Source organism: Hylobates moloch, unplaced genomic scaffold (assembly GCF_009828535.3).
Source record: "Hylobates moloch isolate HMO894 unplaced genomic scaffold, HMol_V3 SCAFFOLD_19, whole genome shotgun sequence".
Classification (NCBI taxonomy): domain Eukaryota; kingdom Metazoa; phylum Chordata; class Mammalia; order Primates; family Hylobatidae; genus Hylobates; species Hylobates moloch.
In genome coordinates this window covers 11,987,254-12,003,861 of record NW_026652294.1, presented here as the reverse complement: position 1 = coordinate 12,003,861, position 16,608 = coordinate 11,987,254, and the positions used below count along the sequence as shown (strand labels likewise).

At 58.4% G+C, this 16,608-nt stretch overlaps 2 protein-coding genes across 6 annotated transcripts in view; both read left to right on the top strand.

Moving 5' to 3' along the window:
* TBC1D10A (TBC1 domain family member 10A) overlaps positions 1–6,372 on the top strand; it is a 35,469-nt gene extending 29,097 nt beyond the window's left edge. The window contains exons 4-9 of the mRNA XM_032138793.2: positions 2,562–2,668; positions 3,346–3,460; positions 3,540–3,605; positions 4,273–4,462; positions 4,578–4,732; positions 5,534–6,372. Of these exons, the coding sequence (XP_031994684.1) occupies positions 2,562–2,668; positions 3,346–3,460; positions 3,540–3,605; positions 4,273–4,462; positions 4,578–4,732; positions 5,534–6,010 (1,110 nt within the window). The 3' untranslated portion in view covers positions 6,011–6,372. The remainder of the gene's footprint in view (positions 1–2,561; positions 2,669–3,345; positions 3,461–3,539; positions 3,606–4,272; positions 4,463–4,577; positions 4,733–5,533) is intronic.
* Positions 6,373–8,793: 2,421 nt separating this feature from the next.
* Positions 8,794–13,308, top strand: CASTOR1 (cytosolic arginine sensor for mTORC1 subunit 1). 5 transcript variants are annotated; one of them, XM_032138785.2, is made up of 9 exons: positions 8,796–8,995; positions 9,603–9,673; positions 10,838–11,025; positions 11,111–11,243; positions 11,448–11,574; positions 12,023–12,136; positions 12,301–12,383; positions 12,473–12,567; positions 12,723–13,308. In XM_032138785.2, the coding sequence occupies exons 1-9, from the start codon at positions 8,883–8,885 to the stop codon at positions 12,789–12,791; spliced, it is 993 nt and encodes a 330-aa protein (XP_031994676.1). In that variant the 5' UTR covers positions 8,796–8,882; the 3' UTR covers positions 12,792–13,308. The 5 variants fall into 5 exon arrangements, with proteins under 5 accessions (XP_031994679.1, XP_031994676.1, XP_031994677.1 ...); XM_032138786.2 differs by having other exon boundaries at positions 8,806–8,995; positions 11,451–11,574; XM_032138791.2 differs by having other exon boundaries at positions 8,865–8,909.
* Positions 13,309–16,608: the final 3,300 nt, after the last annotated feature.

Here is a 16,608-nt window from a genome sequence, read left to right as displayed (position 1 = left end):
CAGCAAGTGTGAGCATGTGTGCAGCAGAACGCAGAGCTGTGTGCATGTGTATGCAGAGCTGTGCTTCCGGAGAAGAATCAGCCACCCCCAGGGGGCCTGGAAGGTTGCTCATGTGAGGAGGTGGATTTGCAGAGAAGGCCTTCTTGCACTGAAGCTGAGTGATGGGTTCCTGCACAGTCCTGGGGGCTGGAAGAATGGTTTGTGAGCACACGTGGAAGGACTTTGCCTGTGGGGTGACCCAGAGGAAGCATGGGGAGCTTCCCCTGGTTGCTGTGGGTCTTGTGCTGAGGCAGGGCATAGTGGGGGTCTGTGATGGCAGCATGCACCTGTTTCTGTGCTCTCTCCCCACAGGGCCCTCCATTTAATACCCAGTCCAGGTGGCCCATCCCAACCTCAGCATTCAGGGCAGGCTCTGCAGGCCCTGGTGGCTCCTTCTTCTCCTGCACGTGCTATTTCTTACTCCTTCCTTGGGCAGGCAGGACCTCCCTGTCCTTTTTTACCTGGCTTTCTTCTCTGGCTTCACCTTATGATGGCGCCAGTACCCCTCAGGCTGGTGGAGGCTATAGGCCCCGTGACCATGGTACCTGCTTGTCTGCCAGTGCCCTATCTGCAGCTACCGCCTTTTCCTTTCTCACCAGCCATGTGTGGCCAAGTGCCTTAGGCTGCTGAAGTGCCAGATGAACACATCCTAGGAACTGACTTGGGGTTTTCGGGTTCCTACCTCATGGGAACTGCTAGGAGAATTTGTGGGGCCCTCTTCCCCTTTCTGACAAAAGCAAACCTGCACGGCGCTTAGACAGTACCTAGAGGTGCACAGTACACAGACCCCCATCACAAGGGTGTGTGGGGCCCCAGAGGCACGCATCCACCTCTCCGCTATGTGCCTGCTCTAGGGCTCTGTGTGGAGGCCCCAGCCCCTCCCTGTCCCCTCCAGCCTTGAACACTCTGTCAGCCGCTCCTCTCAGTCCTTACCCTCTAGTCAAGTTCCTGGCACCCTAGGTTCTTGAGCTTAATGCTAGGACACTCCCACTGAGGGCCAGAGAGGGAAAGGGGCTTGTATGAAGTCACCTGCTCGTCAGGGCAGGGCCTGGGTCTGCGCCCACTGGGTATGTTTGCTGAGGACCTGGCCTCCCTCCTGAGGGCCTTCCCTGATGCTGCCCCTGCCCTGCAGGCAACTTGTACTTAAACCAACACTCCCATGAAAGTGCCTGGGCCATGCCTTTGAGCACATTCTGGTTCCTCTGGTGAATACTCTTGCTTCCCTGCTCAGCCCTCTGGGCTTCCTCCTTATTTATTTTTTCTTTCTTTTTTAAAAATTGAGGTATGAATTTACATACAGTAAAATGCATAGATCTTGAATGTGCATGCAGTTCAGTGAGTTTTGATAAATAATACACATCTATGTAACCAACATGCAAATCAAGGTAGAGAACATTTCAAACGACCAAGAAAAGATGTTCCTTTTCGTAATGGCTCTGTTTTTTTTTTTTTTTTTTTTGAGACGGAGTCTCGCTCTGTCACCCAGGCTGGAGTGCAGTGGCGCGATCTCGGCTCACTGCAAGCTCCGCCTCCCGGGTTCACGCCATTCTCCTGCCTCAGCCTCTCCAAGTAGCTGGGACTACAGGCGCCCGCCACCACGCCCGGCTAATTTTTTTGTATTTTTAGTAGCGACGGGGTTTCACCGTGGTCTCGATCTCCTGACCTTGTGATCCGCCCGCCTCGGCCTCCCAAAGTGTTGGGATTACAAGCGTGAGCCACCGCGCCCAGCCCGGCTCTGTTGTTTTTTAAAGGTGTACATACTAAAATGTTCATGGAAGTTCAAAGAAAAGAGTAAAACTTTGTTGAAAACTCGGCACCCAGAGAAGTATCTGAGGTTAATGGTTTGACAGATGTCATGTCCTTCCAGAAAGAGCTCTGTGCAGATCTCACACACACCCGGCTTCCTGGATAGGTGACGCCACCTGCACAGGGAGGCACGTAGCTGAGGAGCTGAGATGGACGGCTCTGAATCAGACCTGGCTTCCAGTCCCAGCTCCACCATTTTTCTAGCCATGAGGCCTTGACACTCAGTTTTCTCATCTTTGAACAGGGTATAATGATAGGTCCTATCTCTGGAGGTTGGGGAGCAGGATCAATGAGGCCCACAGGTACCCTGTGCCCAGCTTAGCACCTGGCTCAGAGAAGTGGGAACAGTTGGTAGCTATTGCTCAGAGAAGCAGCCTTCTGTTTTAAGGATGTGACATAATGTATCTAACTGACTCCTGAATGAAATGTCTAGAGTCCTTCCAACCGCAGCTGGAGTGGACAGTCTTGCCCGCATCAGTCTTCCTAGAGCCAGGTTTAAGGTTTCCAGGACCCTTCCCTCCTTGCCCCTTTGTCCCTGCCCAGGCATCCTTACCTGAGCTTCTCTTCCTGTCCTTGGGAAGGCCCAGTCTGTGATGGGCTTGGGTGGGCACTGTCCCTGGTGGAGGGCCCCCTCCCCTAATCCCTGGGCAGCCATGTCCTGTCAGCAATGCCCACCATCATCCTCCCCAGCCCCTAATTTGTGCTCTTGCTTCTAGGAGCTGGACATGTCCCCTGGGGACCCCAAGTGGCTGGACGTGATTGAGCGTGACCTGCACCGGCAGTTCCCATTCCATGAGATGTTTGTGTCCCGGGGGGGCCACGGGTGAGCAGGCTGGGCCTTGTGAGGTGGGAGGTGGCTCTAGGCCCTGTCTCTAAGGGGTCTAAGGAGGTACAGTGAGTTCAGGGCTTCAGAAGCTGGGTGCCCCCAACTCCACTCTTAGCATTTCCGTTTTTTTGGTTTGAGTCTGATGTGTGTTCTTAGCATCTCCTCTTACCTCTGGGGGCGGGCTTTCCTCATTGACTCCAGAGTGTTAGAGCTTGCCCGGCCTGGCCCTCTTCCGGAAACAGGTTTTGTTGGGGAGAAAGAGGGATAGAGGGAATTGGGTGAATGGAGGGTATGCAGGGGAGAGATAGGGCAGGCAAGGGGACCAAGACAGATGCAGGGACAAAGCTGGCCTGGCCAAGGGGCCATAGCTGCTGAGTGAGGGGCCCCTACTTCCAGCTCTGACATAGCCTTTCATCCCGCCCTGGCCCTGCTCCCTGTTTTCTCTTTGAGCCTCTGCCCTCCCGTGTCATGGGGGAGACCTTCCCCACCTCCTTCCTTCTGGGCATGTGAGACTCCATGTGCTCCAGTAGGAGACTGACCCCTTGGTCAGCAGATCACCTTCCCTCTCAAGGGAGGGGCAGATTCTGAGGCAGGCTGGTCTAGTGGGGCGTAGGTGAAGGCCGTGGGTAGCAGAGTCACCCCGGTCATCACTGCTCTGCCCGGCCTCTCCACAGCCAGCAGGACCTATTCCGTGTGCTGAAGGCCTACACGCTGTACCGGCCCGAGGAGGGCTACTGCCAGGCCCAAGCGCCCATTGCCGCTGTCTTACTCATGCACATGCCTGCTGAGGTACCACCAGGCCCGGGCAGGCCAGGGGGGTGGGTGGGGAACCCCCAACGGCGAGGCCTCACGTCTCTCTTGCCCACAGCAAGCCTTCTGGTGCCTGGTACAGATCTGTGAGAAGTACCTGCCCGGCTACTACAGCGAGAAACTGGTGAGTGTAGCCTGGCCTGGGACCTGCCCCGGGCTGGACACCCTCTGTGGCCCCTCCAGGCCCTTCTTTCATAGTAACTCCTGCCCAGGTTAAAAACTTTCTGGCCTTCTGTTGCCTTCAGACTGAAGTCCCAAGGCCTGCCAGGGTTAGGTCTCTTGGGCTGCGATGCTATCCCTTCTACATTGACTTTCATCTCAGCCTCTAGCTGCTCTGACCATTTTGCAGAATTGAAGTTCTTCCAGGGCACTAAGTTCCTCCCTCCCTTGGCCTTGGCCTAGGCTAAAATCTGCCTGGAAGCTCCCTTCCCTGTGCTGTCCCCTAAAAACTTCTCTTTTCCTTCAGCTTTTAGCCCTCAGGGAGCTTCCTTGACCCTGACAGGCGAGACCCTCCAGCACATGCTTGAGAGCAGTCCTGCTCCAGCCTTGTTAGGGGCACTCAGCCCCCTCCCCCTCCCCTAGCCTCTTTTGCTCATGTACCCTTCTCAGGATAAGCTCTCCCAGGGGACCAGCTGGCTCCAGTTTGCTCATCATTGTATCCTAGCACCTGACAGAGGCAGACACCATGCAGGCGGTAGCTGCCTGAGCCTGGTGCTGGGTGCTTGGGTGTAGTCTCTGCCCTGGCTCCTGCAGCCCACGGTCATGGTCCCGTGGCCTCGATGTCTCCCTAGGAGGCAATCCAGCTGGATGGGGAGATCCTCTTCTCGCTGTTGCAGAAGGTATCGCCGGTGGCCCACAAGCACCTCAGCCGTCAGAAGATCGACCCGCTCCTCTATATGACAGAGTGGTTCATGTGCGCCTTCTCCCGAACCTTGCCCTGGAGCTCTGTGCTGCGTGTCTGGGACATGTTCTTCTGCGAAGGTACTGGGCTGGGCTTGAGGGGAGCACCCCTGTCCCCAGCAGCCCACAGTGGGGCCTCTCTTTGCAGAGAAACCCCAAAAAGCCTCCTTGTACTTACTGCCCATCCCCCATGCAGGAGTCAAGATCATCTTCCGGGTTGGGTTGGTGCTGCTGAAGCACGCACTGGGCTCCCCCGAGAAGGTCAAAGCCTGCCAGGGCCAGTACGAGACCATCGAGCAACTGCGGAGCCTCAGCCCCAAGATCATGCAGGAGGCCTTCCTGGTCCAGGAGGTACAGCCCACGCCTGCCCCTTATCATGGGGAGGGAGGAAGACAGGTGGGGGTCCTTTGAAGGGGGTCCCGCTAGCCCTCAGCCCCTGAGGGTGGATCACCTATGCCAGGACCATTGCTAGGTGGCACAGAACATGTGGGTGGACCTCATCCTTCTGTCTGGTGAGGAGCATGGGGCACAGAGAGGCCTGGCTCTGCAGGGCCTTCTGGATCCGAGCCACTTGGGAATGAAGAAGAGTGTTGACCCACGGCCCCCTCTTCCTCCCTGGTACCCCATTCGCAGCCTTAGCTCTTATTTCCCTTTCTTCTTTCTTTATGGATACTTGTCTCTCAGGGGCAATTAGGTGGAACAAGCATGGCCAGCTTTTACACATAAGGAAATGGAGGCTCACAGAGGCAGAATCACTAAGCAACTCCCCTTGAAGTCACCCACCCAGGTGGAGCTGGAATTTGAGCCTAAGCAGCCAGGCTGCCTTGGGCAGTGGTGGGTGACAGGTTGGCAGATAGCAGGTTTTTGTCTGTCTGGGTCTTACCCCTTTAGCCCCATAGTCAGGCAGGTGGACTTGTGAAGCTGTGGGCAGCTTTCTCCTCTGAGGCGGTGGGTCTCAAATGTCCAGCTCACCTGGCACTCAGCTCTGGGGCTTGTGACTGCAGCTTGGGACTAGACCCCCATCCTTCCTGGGGTCAGCGTTTAGTGGCCAAGGCTGGGGGATGCTGAGGAAGACTGGGGGCCCAGGCTGGGAGGCAGAAGGGGAAGGTGCTTCTTTTTGGTGCCCACTTGCTTGTGACACTGCCCCTGCAGGTGGTGGAGTTGCCCGTGACAGAGCGCCAGATTGAGCGCGAACACCTCATCCAGCTGCGGCGCTGGCAGGAGACCCGGGGTGAGCTGCAGTGCCACTCCCCGCCCAGGCTGCATGGTGCCAAGGCTATCTTGGATGCAGAACCTGGTCCCCGGCCTGCCCTACAACCTTCACCGTCCATCCGCCTGCCCCTAGATGCCCCCCTCCCTGGCTCCAAAGTCAAGCCCAAGCCACCCAAGCAGGCCCAGAAGGAGCAGCGGAAACAGACGAAGGCGAGAGGGCAGCTGGAGAAGCCCCTAGCCCCAAATCAAGCCATGGTGGTGGCCGCTGCAGGAGATGCATGTCCCCCACAGCATGTGCCCCCGAAGGACTCAGCCCCCCAGGACCCAGCACCTCAGGATTCGGCTCCCCAGGTCTCAGCCCACCACCGCTCCCAGGAGAGCTTGACGTCCCAGGAGAGTGAGGACACCTACTTGTAACCCTGGCAGCTAAGGCCTCCGGGGCGGGGTCTCCACATACCTACACGGTTCATGAACTGACATTCCACGGCCTGCCCACCCTCTGAGGGCCAAGCTGCCTGGCCACTGGGCTGGGCTGGAGTCTGGCTGGTCCAACACAGATTCTGGCTGAGCCTCCTTATTTATTTTCTTTACAGTGGCACTCGGGCTGGCCCAGCCAGGGCAGGCAGAAGCTAGGGCCCAGGGGGTGGGGCCTCCTTCAGCCCCCTCCTGGGGGGATGCTCCCCAGGGTTAGGGTGCTGGTGTGAGGGGAAAGGGTGGGGTGTTCTTTGTGTAAAATAGAAACATGGTTTTGTACAGAAATAAACAGCCTTGTATAGAGAGCTCGTGTACAGCTAGGGGCTGGGAAGGGGGTACCACCTTGGTCACCTTGGTGCTCAGCATCTCTTCTCTTTGCCCTACAGAGCCCCTTCTCCTGGGCCCCAGCCCAGCACCAGAGCCTCTCTGAGAGGTACCTTTGCCAGAGGACATGCCAAGTCCCTGGCCAGCCCCCATTCTTAACCCCCATTTTCACTTGCCCCATCCCCACTGCCTTATGTCTACCTTCTGCCACAGATGAGGGACACCAGGGCTGGAGCTCAGTGCTGGGCAGAGCAGGGTGTGCTCCCTAGGCCTTCGTCCTCACCCACCCACCAAGGGGCAGGGACTCCTAAGGAGGACGTTTCAGGGTCTTCCTCCTTCAAGGCCTGGCCTGGATGCCACCTCAGGCTCTAGTAAGTTTCTGAGAGCTCATTCTGGGTTGGGGTCAGGGACGGGGCCTGGGGTGGAGCACCATGAATGTCCTCACAGGCTCAGCCCAGGCCCTCAGGGAGGGGGGCCAATTGTGGTTCTTTGATAAAATGCCGCCTTCAATTTACTGAGCACTTGCCAAGTGCCAGGCTGGACTGGTCAAATAGGCTCGATTAGCCCCATTTTACAGACGAGGAAACAGGAGCTGAATGGGAAAGGAACCACCCAGCCTCAGCTGGATTTGCACCAAAAGCCCCTCACTCAGCTTCCTCTCCTGACCAGGGCTCCAGGAGACCTAACTCTGCCCTTGAGGGCCCAGGCAGGCACTGCGGTCACAACCTGATGACTGGTGAGGGCAAGGACAGGGTGTCCCTGGGAGAGGCCCCCCTTCTGCTGAGGAAGCAGCTTTTCCAGTCAAACAATAGCGCTGTTCCTGGCAGATGACCAAGCTGGGCCAGGCCAGGCCATAGCAGGAGGGGGCAGGAGAGGGAGGAGCAGAGCCTCCCTGGGAGCTTTCAGGCTTCGCCTGGGCCTGGAACATCCTGTCCTGGTACAGCTGGGGGTACTGAGGCCTAGGGAGGTGAAGGGTCTCAAGAGACTATCACGGTAGGCCACCCCACTTCCTGCCTCCTTCCCCTCAGCCCTATGGTTTCCCACTCTATCTGCACCTGCCATTGATGAGATGGGCTCAGCCTTTGAGAAGCTCCTCCTTCCCCTAGTCCTCCAGGGGATAGGCCAGGATGTGGTGGCTACACAGTGTTTCACAGGAATGTGTCAAGCCCGAGAGTCCAGGGTGGAGACTTAGCTTGGCTTCCATCTGCCTATGGTGGGGGCTCCAGAGCAGGCAGAGGGCCTGCTCAGGCCTGCTGGGTCCCAATCAGGCCTGAGGCCTGCTTTAATCTACTTGGTTCAAAGCCTCACATCTGAGGCCTCAGGGTGCTCAGGCCAGACAAGGGTCCCCTGGAGCATTCTTGGCCCTGCATGGAGCCAACATGGACATGCTGATGCCTGCTCAGCCTTGGGGTCTTCTTAGACCTGTGGAGGCCTGATAAGATCTGGGGTGTCTGCCATTGCTGGGGGCCTCCTTGAACCTGAAACAAGTTTAGATGTGCACAGGCTAGCTAATGGCTGCAGGCTTTGGGGCTCAAGTTTCAGGCTTGAGGTCTGAGTACTCACTGAACTGCAACTGCATGGGCCTCCCCCACCGAAGTCTGAGCACTGGGCATTACTGGCTCAAGCACTTCTGGGTTTTGTTTGTATCGAGGGACCTCAAGCCTTAGGCCTTGGCCACCTCCAGCCCCCTAACCCAAAGTATGTCACTCAAGCAGAGGTGGCTAGGATTCTACCTCTGTGTGCCCCTGGTGGGGAGCCTTCTATTTTGAAAGTTGGATGAAAGGAACAAGCGGGGCTACCAGGCCAGGTTTCAATTTGTCAGCCCCCTGGCAAGCGGGGAAGCGTAGGTATCAATCACAATCCTGTGTTGGCGGCCCTGCCCCCTGCAGCCATGAGAGGCAGGAGAGCGAAAGGCGCCCGGGAGACAGCGCTGCACAGCAGACCTGTGCCTCTCATCGCTCCGGGAATTTGGGGGCAGCGTTCTGGTCCTAGCCGAGCTCCAGTTTGTTTCGAGGCCCTTCTGTCTCAAGGACCTCAATCATAAAACCCACGTGTGTGCCAGAAGGACAGAAACGTCCCCTAGCCTCCGGGATGCTCCCACCCGCTGCGCAGCTGGCTTTCCGCGGAAAGGGCGGAGCCCAGGGAGGGGGCGCGTCAGGGGCGGGGCCTGGAGGAGTCAGACGGGGTGGGGTCTATCCCTAGCCAGTGCTAAAAAAGGCGGAGCCGTTCGGGGCGGTCTCGGTGGGCTGCAAAGCGGGATGAGGTTCTGGCTTTAGGAGGAGGCGTGACCACCCAATAGGCTTCTCCTCCCGCGGGGCGTGGCCGTCAAGGAGCCGGACGCCGCGCCTGGCTGGGCGGGTCAGCCGCGTAGCGGGCGGCGTGGACGCGGCCGCGCAGCGGCTCCTTTAAGGCTGGGGCAACACCCCCGCCGCCCCGCCTCCTGCGCGGCCTAGGTCTAGTTGGCGGCGGGGTCGGGTCCGCGCGAGCCGCGATGGAGCTGCACATCCTAGAACACCGGGTGCGGGTGCTGAGCGTCGCCCGTCCCGGTCTCTGGCTCTACACCCACCCGCTCATCAAGCTGCTCTTCCTGCCCCGCCGCAGCCGGTGCGCGCCGGGGTTCGGGAGAGCAGATTGGGGCTGGGGGCTCTGCTGTCGCTCCGGGCCAGGGTCGGAGGATTAGGATCGCTTCGTAAGGCAGGCAGGCGGGCGGGAGCGGGTGGGGAGGACTCGCCCCTTTCGGCCGCCATCCGGCCTGGGGGACCGCCGCCTATCCGGCCCGGTGAGGCCCCCTCCCAGGGGCAAAGCGCAAACAGCCTGGGATGGGCAATGCTTAACTCAGTAGTGTCAAATGGGGGTATTCCTACCTGGTCACTGCGGGGAGCTCCTTCCAGGACGCCTCCCTTCAGGTCAGAGGGGCTGGACTAGGGGGGTCCAAGGTCCGACGCCCCTGGGGCTGTCGCTGCGAGTGTGAACCTCTCCTCCCTCTAGGAGTGGAGGGGTGGAGGGCTCCTGGAGAGGTAGGGAGGCCGGAAAGTAGCCCCCAACCCCGGAGATGGGGCTAACATCCCATTGCCCTGGAAATTAAAGGCCGGGGGGGCAGGAAGGCGCCCGGCCCGGGGTCGCGGGGGTGCCTCGGGGCAGATGGAGAGAAATCCACTCCCGACCCCCAGTTCTCCACACCAAGCTGAAGATGCTTCCCACCCCCAACCAGGTGCAAGTTCTTCAGCCTGACGGAGACCCCTGAGGATTACACGCTTATGGTGGACGAGGAGGGCTTTAAAGGTGGGGGCTGGTCTGGGGAAAGGGAGCACGGGAGGGGCTTGTCGCGCTCCCCTTCTGTAGGGTTCTCACCAGTTCCTGGGATCTGTCCCAAGAGCTTAAGCCTTAAAAGCAGATGGTCAGGGTTCGAACCCTACTCCACCACTCCCTGGCTGTGTGCCCTTGAGCAAATCACTTTCCCTCTCTGAGCTGTTTTCTCTTATGTAAAATGGGTATAGTTATGGTTCTGATACATAGGGTCCCATGAGGGCTTTATAAACTTAAAACCACTGAGGGGCACTTAGCAGTCTTAGGCCTGCAGAAGGGCCTCTGTTACGATTCCAGTCAAGTGCTGCTGTTAGAAGTCCCTGGGTATTATTTCCTCCTGGTCTTACTCCCTGGTTTGGGTCGCCTCCTCCCCTGCTGGTCTGGGAACTCCAGGAGTCTGAGGGAAGGAATGCAGGAGCAGGCAGCCATCTCAGGGGAGGGTCCTGGAGGCCTCCTGGCTGTGCTGGGGTGAATAGCAGCCACCCAGGCCCTGGCCCCTGCTCAGGACTGGATGCCAGCCTGGGCCCTCCCTGGGGCCTGGAGTTGACGCCTAGCTCCTCCTCCTGCTGCTGGCCCGGCCCATCCTCACAGGCTTGGAGTCTCAGGCCAGCTAGCTGGAGCTTAGCCTGTCCCCATGCTCCACTGCAGGCCTTAGTTTCCCTGTTTTTACTTCAGAAGTCTAGGTCTGCAAAAGGGGAAGGCAATCCCCCAGCCAATCTAATCTGCGAATGCCCCCTGGTGGTGCCATGTGGTATAAAGCTTCTGCTAACCCACAGAAGACACCGTAGTGACGTAGATATTGTCGTCCCATTTTACAGATGGGGAAACTGCGACTCAAATCACCTGCCCCAGGTCACAAGACAAATTAACAAAGCTGGAATTTGAACCCAGTTCTGTTTGAATCTGGACCTCTGATCTTAAGTGGGAAGTTTCAATGCCACCAGGCCAGCACTTGAAGCTTTTCTCAGTCTTTGCACACATAGGAACTTCAGGAGCAGAACTGGGGGGAGAGAGCCCCACCCTCCAGACCTGCCCTTACCTTGATGGATCCCTCCAAGGCACAGAAAGGGAAACTGAGGCTCAGAGAGGGGCAGGGGCCAGCCTTCGTAGACCCTGACCTGACATGTCCCCTGCCCACAGAGCTGCCCCCTTCTGAGTTCCTGCAAGTAGCTGAGGCCACGTGGCTGGTGCTGAACGTGTCGTCTCACAGCGGTGCGGCTGTGCAGGCTGCTGGGGTCACCAAGATCGCCCGCTCGGTCATCGCGCCACTGGCCGAGCACCACGTGTCTGTGCTGATGCTGTCCACTTACCAGACGGACTTCATCCTGGTGAGTTTCCTGCTAGTGCTGGTGCAGAGCAGGGTGGATATAGGTACCTGGGAGCCCATGTGATGTGCCATCTGCTGTGGCCTAGGTGCGGGAGCAGGACCTGTCCGTGGTGATCCACACGCTGGCCCAGGAGTTCGACATTTACCGCGAGGTGGGCGGAGAGCCTGTGCCTGTGACGAGGGATGATTCCAGCAATGGCTTTCCCCGCACTCAGCATGGTGAGGGCGGCCCCCTGAAACTTGGACTTGGGCAGGGCCTCCTCCTCCCACTGGGTCCCTTCCCTTTTGGGCCCCAGTGGGGCAAGAGGACCCTGGCCAGTTCCTGGATAGCAAAGACCCGCCCCTGGCCCACGCCTCTCCCTGACTGGCCACCAGGGGGCGCCCCAGCCCACGGACACCTTTTCACCTGCTGCTGTCCTCCAGCAGGGCCCAGCCCCACGGTGCATCCCATCCAGAGCCCACAGAACCGCTTCTGTGTCCTCACACTGGACCCTGAGACGCTTCCAGCCATCGCCACCACCCTCATAGATGTCCTCTTCTACTCGCACAGGTGGACCTTGGAACTTCGTCTTTGTCCTCACACCACTGTTCCCTACACTCTGTCCCACCACCTTCCGCCCATCTATCAGTTTTGCACCTCTCCCTTGTCCTGTCTTGGGGTTCCTGGCAGCCCATGATGCTCACTTGTGCTTCACTGATGTTCGGGGAAGGTCCTTGCCCCAAAACTGGATCCCTTTCCAGTGAGGTCCTCTGAGCCATGCCCTGGTCTGGCCCTCTCACCATGGAATCCTTTGTTTTTGGCACAGGCTGGGTTCATTGTCCTCCCCCATTCCCACCCACACCTTCCAGAGGGCTGGACCCTTGGGCGGGTAGCAGAGATGGCAGAGCCTCCCCAGGCCACCATGCCAGCTCCTTCCCAGGGTTCTGGAGGCTGATCGGGAGCAGGGGCAGTAGGCTGGGTGCCTGGCAGAACCCCTAAACCTCCCATCCCTCCCCAGCACCCCCAAGGAGGCAGCCTCTAGCAGTCCTGAACCCAGCTCCATCACGTTCTTTGCCTTCTCCCTCATCGAGGGTTATATCTCCATTGTCATGGATGCTGAAACACAGAAAAAGTAGGTGACCCCTGACCCTGGGTGGGCCCCAGGCCCCAGCCAGTCCCAGGCAGGGAGGAGGTGGGCCATCAGACTCTGAGGTCAGCAGGTGTACCTGTCCCAGAGCTCACGGTCAGGCAGGGGTGGATGGGGGTGCCCTGCCCATCACCCATCTCCCTCCCCAGGTTCCCCAGTGACCTCCTGCTGACCAGCTCCTCGGGGGAGCTGTGGAGGATGGTGCGCATCGGTGGACAACCCCTGGGCTTTGGTGAGGGCCGTTCCCAGTGTTGGGGGTTTGGGGAGTGTCTGGGGAGCAACTGGCATGTGCCACATGTGGCCCTCCTCCACCACCCTCAGATGAATGTGGCATCGTGGCACAGATCGCGGGTCCCCTGGCTGCCGCTGACATCTCTGCCTACTACATCAGCACCTTCAACTTCGACCACGCCCTGGTGAGCACCAAGGGCTGGGGCAGGGGGAGCTCCTAAGGGGAGAGTGAGGCCCAGAAATGTGGGTGACAGGGGGTAGTCTCGGTTGGGCCAGAAAGTCAGGGGTGGCCCTGGCCAGCTTCCACCTTGACCCTTCCCTCCTGCCCACCCGCCCTCAGGTGCCCGAGGATGGTATTGGCAGCGTCATCGAGGTCCTCCAGCGGCGGCAGGAAGGCCTGGCTTCCTGAGGCCCATGGGGAACAGAGCAGCCTCCCTGCTCTCCCCTTGACCCAGGCTTCCAAAGACTTCTCTAAGCTATTTCCTTAAGCTCTGGAATGAGCCCCCTGTTCTGCCGGGGACCCTCGTTCCGCTCTCTGTATGTAAGCTGCGTGCAGGCACCGGCTTTTATGCGGACACCTGTGTACACTCACAGGTGGAGTGGGCAGGTGCTAGCCTGACTGCATGTCTGCCCACGCAGGGGAACACGGTGCTCGGGGCTTAAGCCCCCAACCCATCACTCCCTGCGCGGCCTCGGCATTTGCACAGTCCCTGCCTGAGGCCTGAGCCATCCCCCCCACCTTCCTGGGCCAGCTGCCCCCTAGACAGGGCCCTGACCTCTGTTCTGCCTCTGGTGGGGTTGCCTTCCCTGGCCAGGTGAGTCCTGACAGTGCCTCTCCCTCCTGGGGCCTCCAAGGAAAGTATTTTGACATCTCTCTCTCTCTCTTCTGTTTTTATTGACTTGTTAATAAAGGACTTTGTAGTGACTGGGTTGGGCTACGGTCCTTGGGGGTCCTCTGGGTCTGAGTCTCAGCCATGGCTCCACCTCATGGTCCCCTCGATCTGAGGTCTTGGTCTCTCTCTGTGTAGCTGGCTGGGGGCTGGGCTCACCTGGCTTTGCCTCATTCACCTCTCACCACAGCTCAGTAAACCATCACCATTTTCCAGACGAGGAACCGAAGCTTTGAGAGGTGACATGACTTAGCCAAGGTCACATGATTCCCATTCCCATGCCTGCCTTTGAAATCTGGGGTGTTCCCAGATTTCAGAATAGCTTCCAAATAGCCCAGAGGGTTCTGAACCTGGGCAGAGACTCCCAGCCCCTCCTGTCTGGGGAGTCTCCCAGCCTTCCCTGTCACTGTGGATATGGCCGGCCTGCTATGAAACCCACCAAGGAGGACCCAAGAGCACTTTTCTTTCTTCCAGCCCGCAGCCTGCTTTTTTCTGGGTCTTGCCTGAGTTCTGGCCGTCCCTCTTGTTGGCTAAGAGATCAGTTGGTTCTTAACACCAGGGCTCTCCTGGAGTCATTCCTAAAGTTCAGGGCCAGGAGGATGGGACAGGGACCTGGAGGCCACCTGGAGCCTGCTCTGTCCTCGGGGGCTGCCTCCCTGCTTGGTGAGGCTGGGATCCTGCTATGGCCTGATGGGGCCCCACAGATGCCCCAGGGAGACTATCGGGTACCCTCAGCCCAGACCCGCCCATGCTCAGGCAGGGAAGAAGGGTGTGACTTCTGTGTACTCAGAGGTCGTGGTGGCTCCTCAGAAAAGCCAGAACAGGGACAGGCCTCTGGCAATGCGCCCGCCCTGCTCCTGGGGACCAGGGGTCTGGGGCCTCGGGCTGCAGATCACAGGAGCCAAGAGCACAGCACAGCCTGGTGAGTGAGCAGCAGGGGCCCCCCAGGCCAGCCCTTTGCTTCAGCCTCAGTTTCCCCATGTGCATGGAGACCTAGGAGACAGCTCCTTCAGGAACATGGGAAGGGGGCATTTCTTTGGAGTTTGACTTTTTTTTTTTTTTTTTTTTTTGATGGAGTCTCACTCTGTCACCCAGGCTGGAGTGCAGTGGCACAATCTCAGCTCACTGCAACCTCCACCTCCCAGGTTCAAGAGATTCTCCTGCCTCAACCTCCTGAATAGCTGGGATTACAGGGGGCCGCCACGATGCCAGCTAATTTTTGTATTTTCAGTAGAGACAGGGTTTCATCATATTGGCCAGGGTGGTCTTAGACTCCTGACCTCAAGTGATCCGCCTGCCTTGGCCTCCCAAAGTGCCACGCCAGGCCGAGTTTGTCTTTTGTTGAGGGGTGGGGATTGGGGGGTTGGGGGGGTGAGAGTCCCAGTTCCTGTCTTTTGAAGGCCTGGTGTGGGCCCTGGCTTGGGGGATGTCTGGGCTTGAGGTGGGGGCTTCAGAGTCAGGATTCTTGGATTCTTGGGGCTGCTTAACCTATAGCTAGCGGGCTCCCGGCCCCATATCCAGCCCTGGGGGTCTCACCATCTGTCTGTCTGCCTGTGAGAAATTGCCTGGTTTGGTGTTCCTGTCATCCCTGCCCACCAAGGGCCTCAGGCCTCTCTTGGGTCCCTCATACCAAGTCCCAACCTGGCCTCCGCTAGTTCTTGGGGTTGTCCACGAGGCTGGCCTGGGTGAGGGGCCACAGGTGCACCACTGCGGGCTGCTCTGACTCACACACAGGCCTGAGGTCAGTGTGCCTGTGTGTGTCTCTGCCACATACCCGTGTGTCTGTGTGGAGGATGTTTAGCTCCTAGATGATAGGGTCCTTAGGGGTCACTGGGCCAGCTCTTCGCCTCCAGCAGGCTACAGATAGGGCCACCTTCCTAGGAGTGCTGGGGAGATCATGAGACCAAGCTGGGCTCAGGGGCACAGAGCTTGGGAGGTGCCCCAGGGACACACAGATGAGAAAGCTGGGGGCATCTTCCGGGAACGTGACCCTGAATCTCACACGCAGCTGATGCTGTGTGTCAGGTCAGACAGGCTGACCCTGAGATCTCAGGTTAAGGTGGAGACTCACAGAGCCACCTCCTTGTCCCATCCAGGGCCCCAGAAGGTCCTGGGGCACAGGAAGCTGGTCTGGTCAGCCTGAGTCCGGAGTTGGGCTCCATGTGGGTCATTCATAACCGAGGCTGGGGGCACTTACTGGCACGCAGCCCACATCCTTCACCTTGGGAGCTCTTGGTCGCCTGTCCACATCAGCACAGGCTGGGGAGCCGAAGCGCCTGTCTTCATAAAGATGGCAGCAGGTCCCAGGGAGGGGCCTGCCCACGGTCCCTCGGGGGGAGGGAGGGGGCTCTCTGCCCTCCAACTGCCAGCCTGATGCCCAGCATCTGCAGGGAGGATGTGGGCCTGGGTGGGTGGGGACGGGAGATGAGGAAACCTCAGCCAGGCAGAGTCAGCGGCTTACTTCCACCCTTTCTCATCTTCATGCCTAGACGGAGGAAGTGAACTCCTAAATTCCCCTCTCCGAAATACCGGAGCAGAGATTTAGGATTTAAAGTCCTCATCTCCCTCCCAGGTGGGCGAGGCCGTTGGGTCCCATGCTTGCCAAATGGTTCCACAGCTGGCTTTTTGGTCCTCTGTAGGGGTGAGAAGAAACTGTATGTGCTCTTCATCTTCCTCTGGGACCCAGGATCCTGCCTGGTGGGAAGGGCCTGATCAGGAGGCAGGAGAAAGGAGTAGCGGGGGACGCTAAGCCGTCTGCAGCTGGCTTACTGAGCGAGCAGCACAGGGAAGCCACTTCCCTCATTCGCCTGTATGGGAGGGCAGGTGTTATGCTTGGTTAATTTACGTCTATACAGTCTGTGTGTTGCTTAAGGAGAGGGGATACACTCTGAGAAATGCATCATTAGGCGATTTGGTTGTTGTATGAACATCATAGCGTGAACTCACACAAACCTAGTTGGGATAGCCTGCTACACACCTGGGCTAGCTGGGCTAACCTGTTGCTCCTGGGCTACAAACCTGTACAGCATGTTTCTGTGCTGAACACTGTAGGCAATTATAATGCAATGGCGAGTGCTTGTATACCTAAACATAGACAAGGCACAGTAAAAATGCGGTATAAAAAAAGCATAGCCAGGTGTGGTGGCTCACACCTGTAACCCCAGCACTTTGGGAGGTTGAGGCAGGAGAATCACTTCAGCCTGGGAGTTTTACCCAGGTGGAGACCAGTCTGGACAACATGGCGAAAGCCCATCTGTACAATAATAATAATTATTTTAAAATCACTGGGCGTGTGACTCACGCCTGTAATCCCAGCAGTTTGGGAGGCCGAGGCGG

Excerpts from the sequence above, each read along its gene's own strand:
- CASTOR1 (XM_032138785.2), top strand. The coding sequence starts at position 8,883 with ATGGAGCTGCACATCCTAGAACACCGGGTGCGGGTGCTGAGCGTCGCC. Across the intron at positions 11,026-11,110 it reads ACCAGACGGACTTCATCCTG|GTGCGGGAGCAGGACCTGTC; the intron begins GTGAGTTTCCTG and ends GCTGTGGCCTAG. Across the intron at positions 11,244-11,447 it reads CTTTCCCCGCACTCAGCATG|CAGGGCCCAGCCCCACGGTG; the intron begins GTGAGGGCGGCC and ends GCTGTCCTCCAG.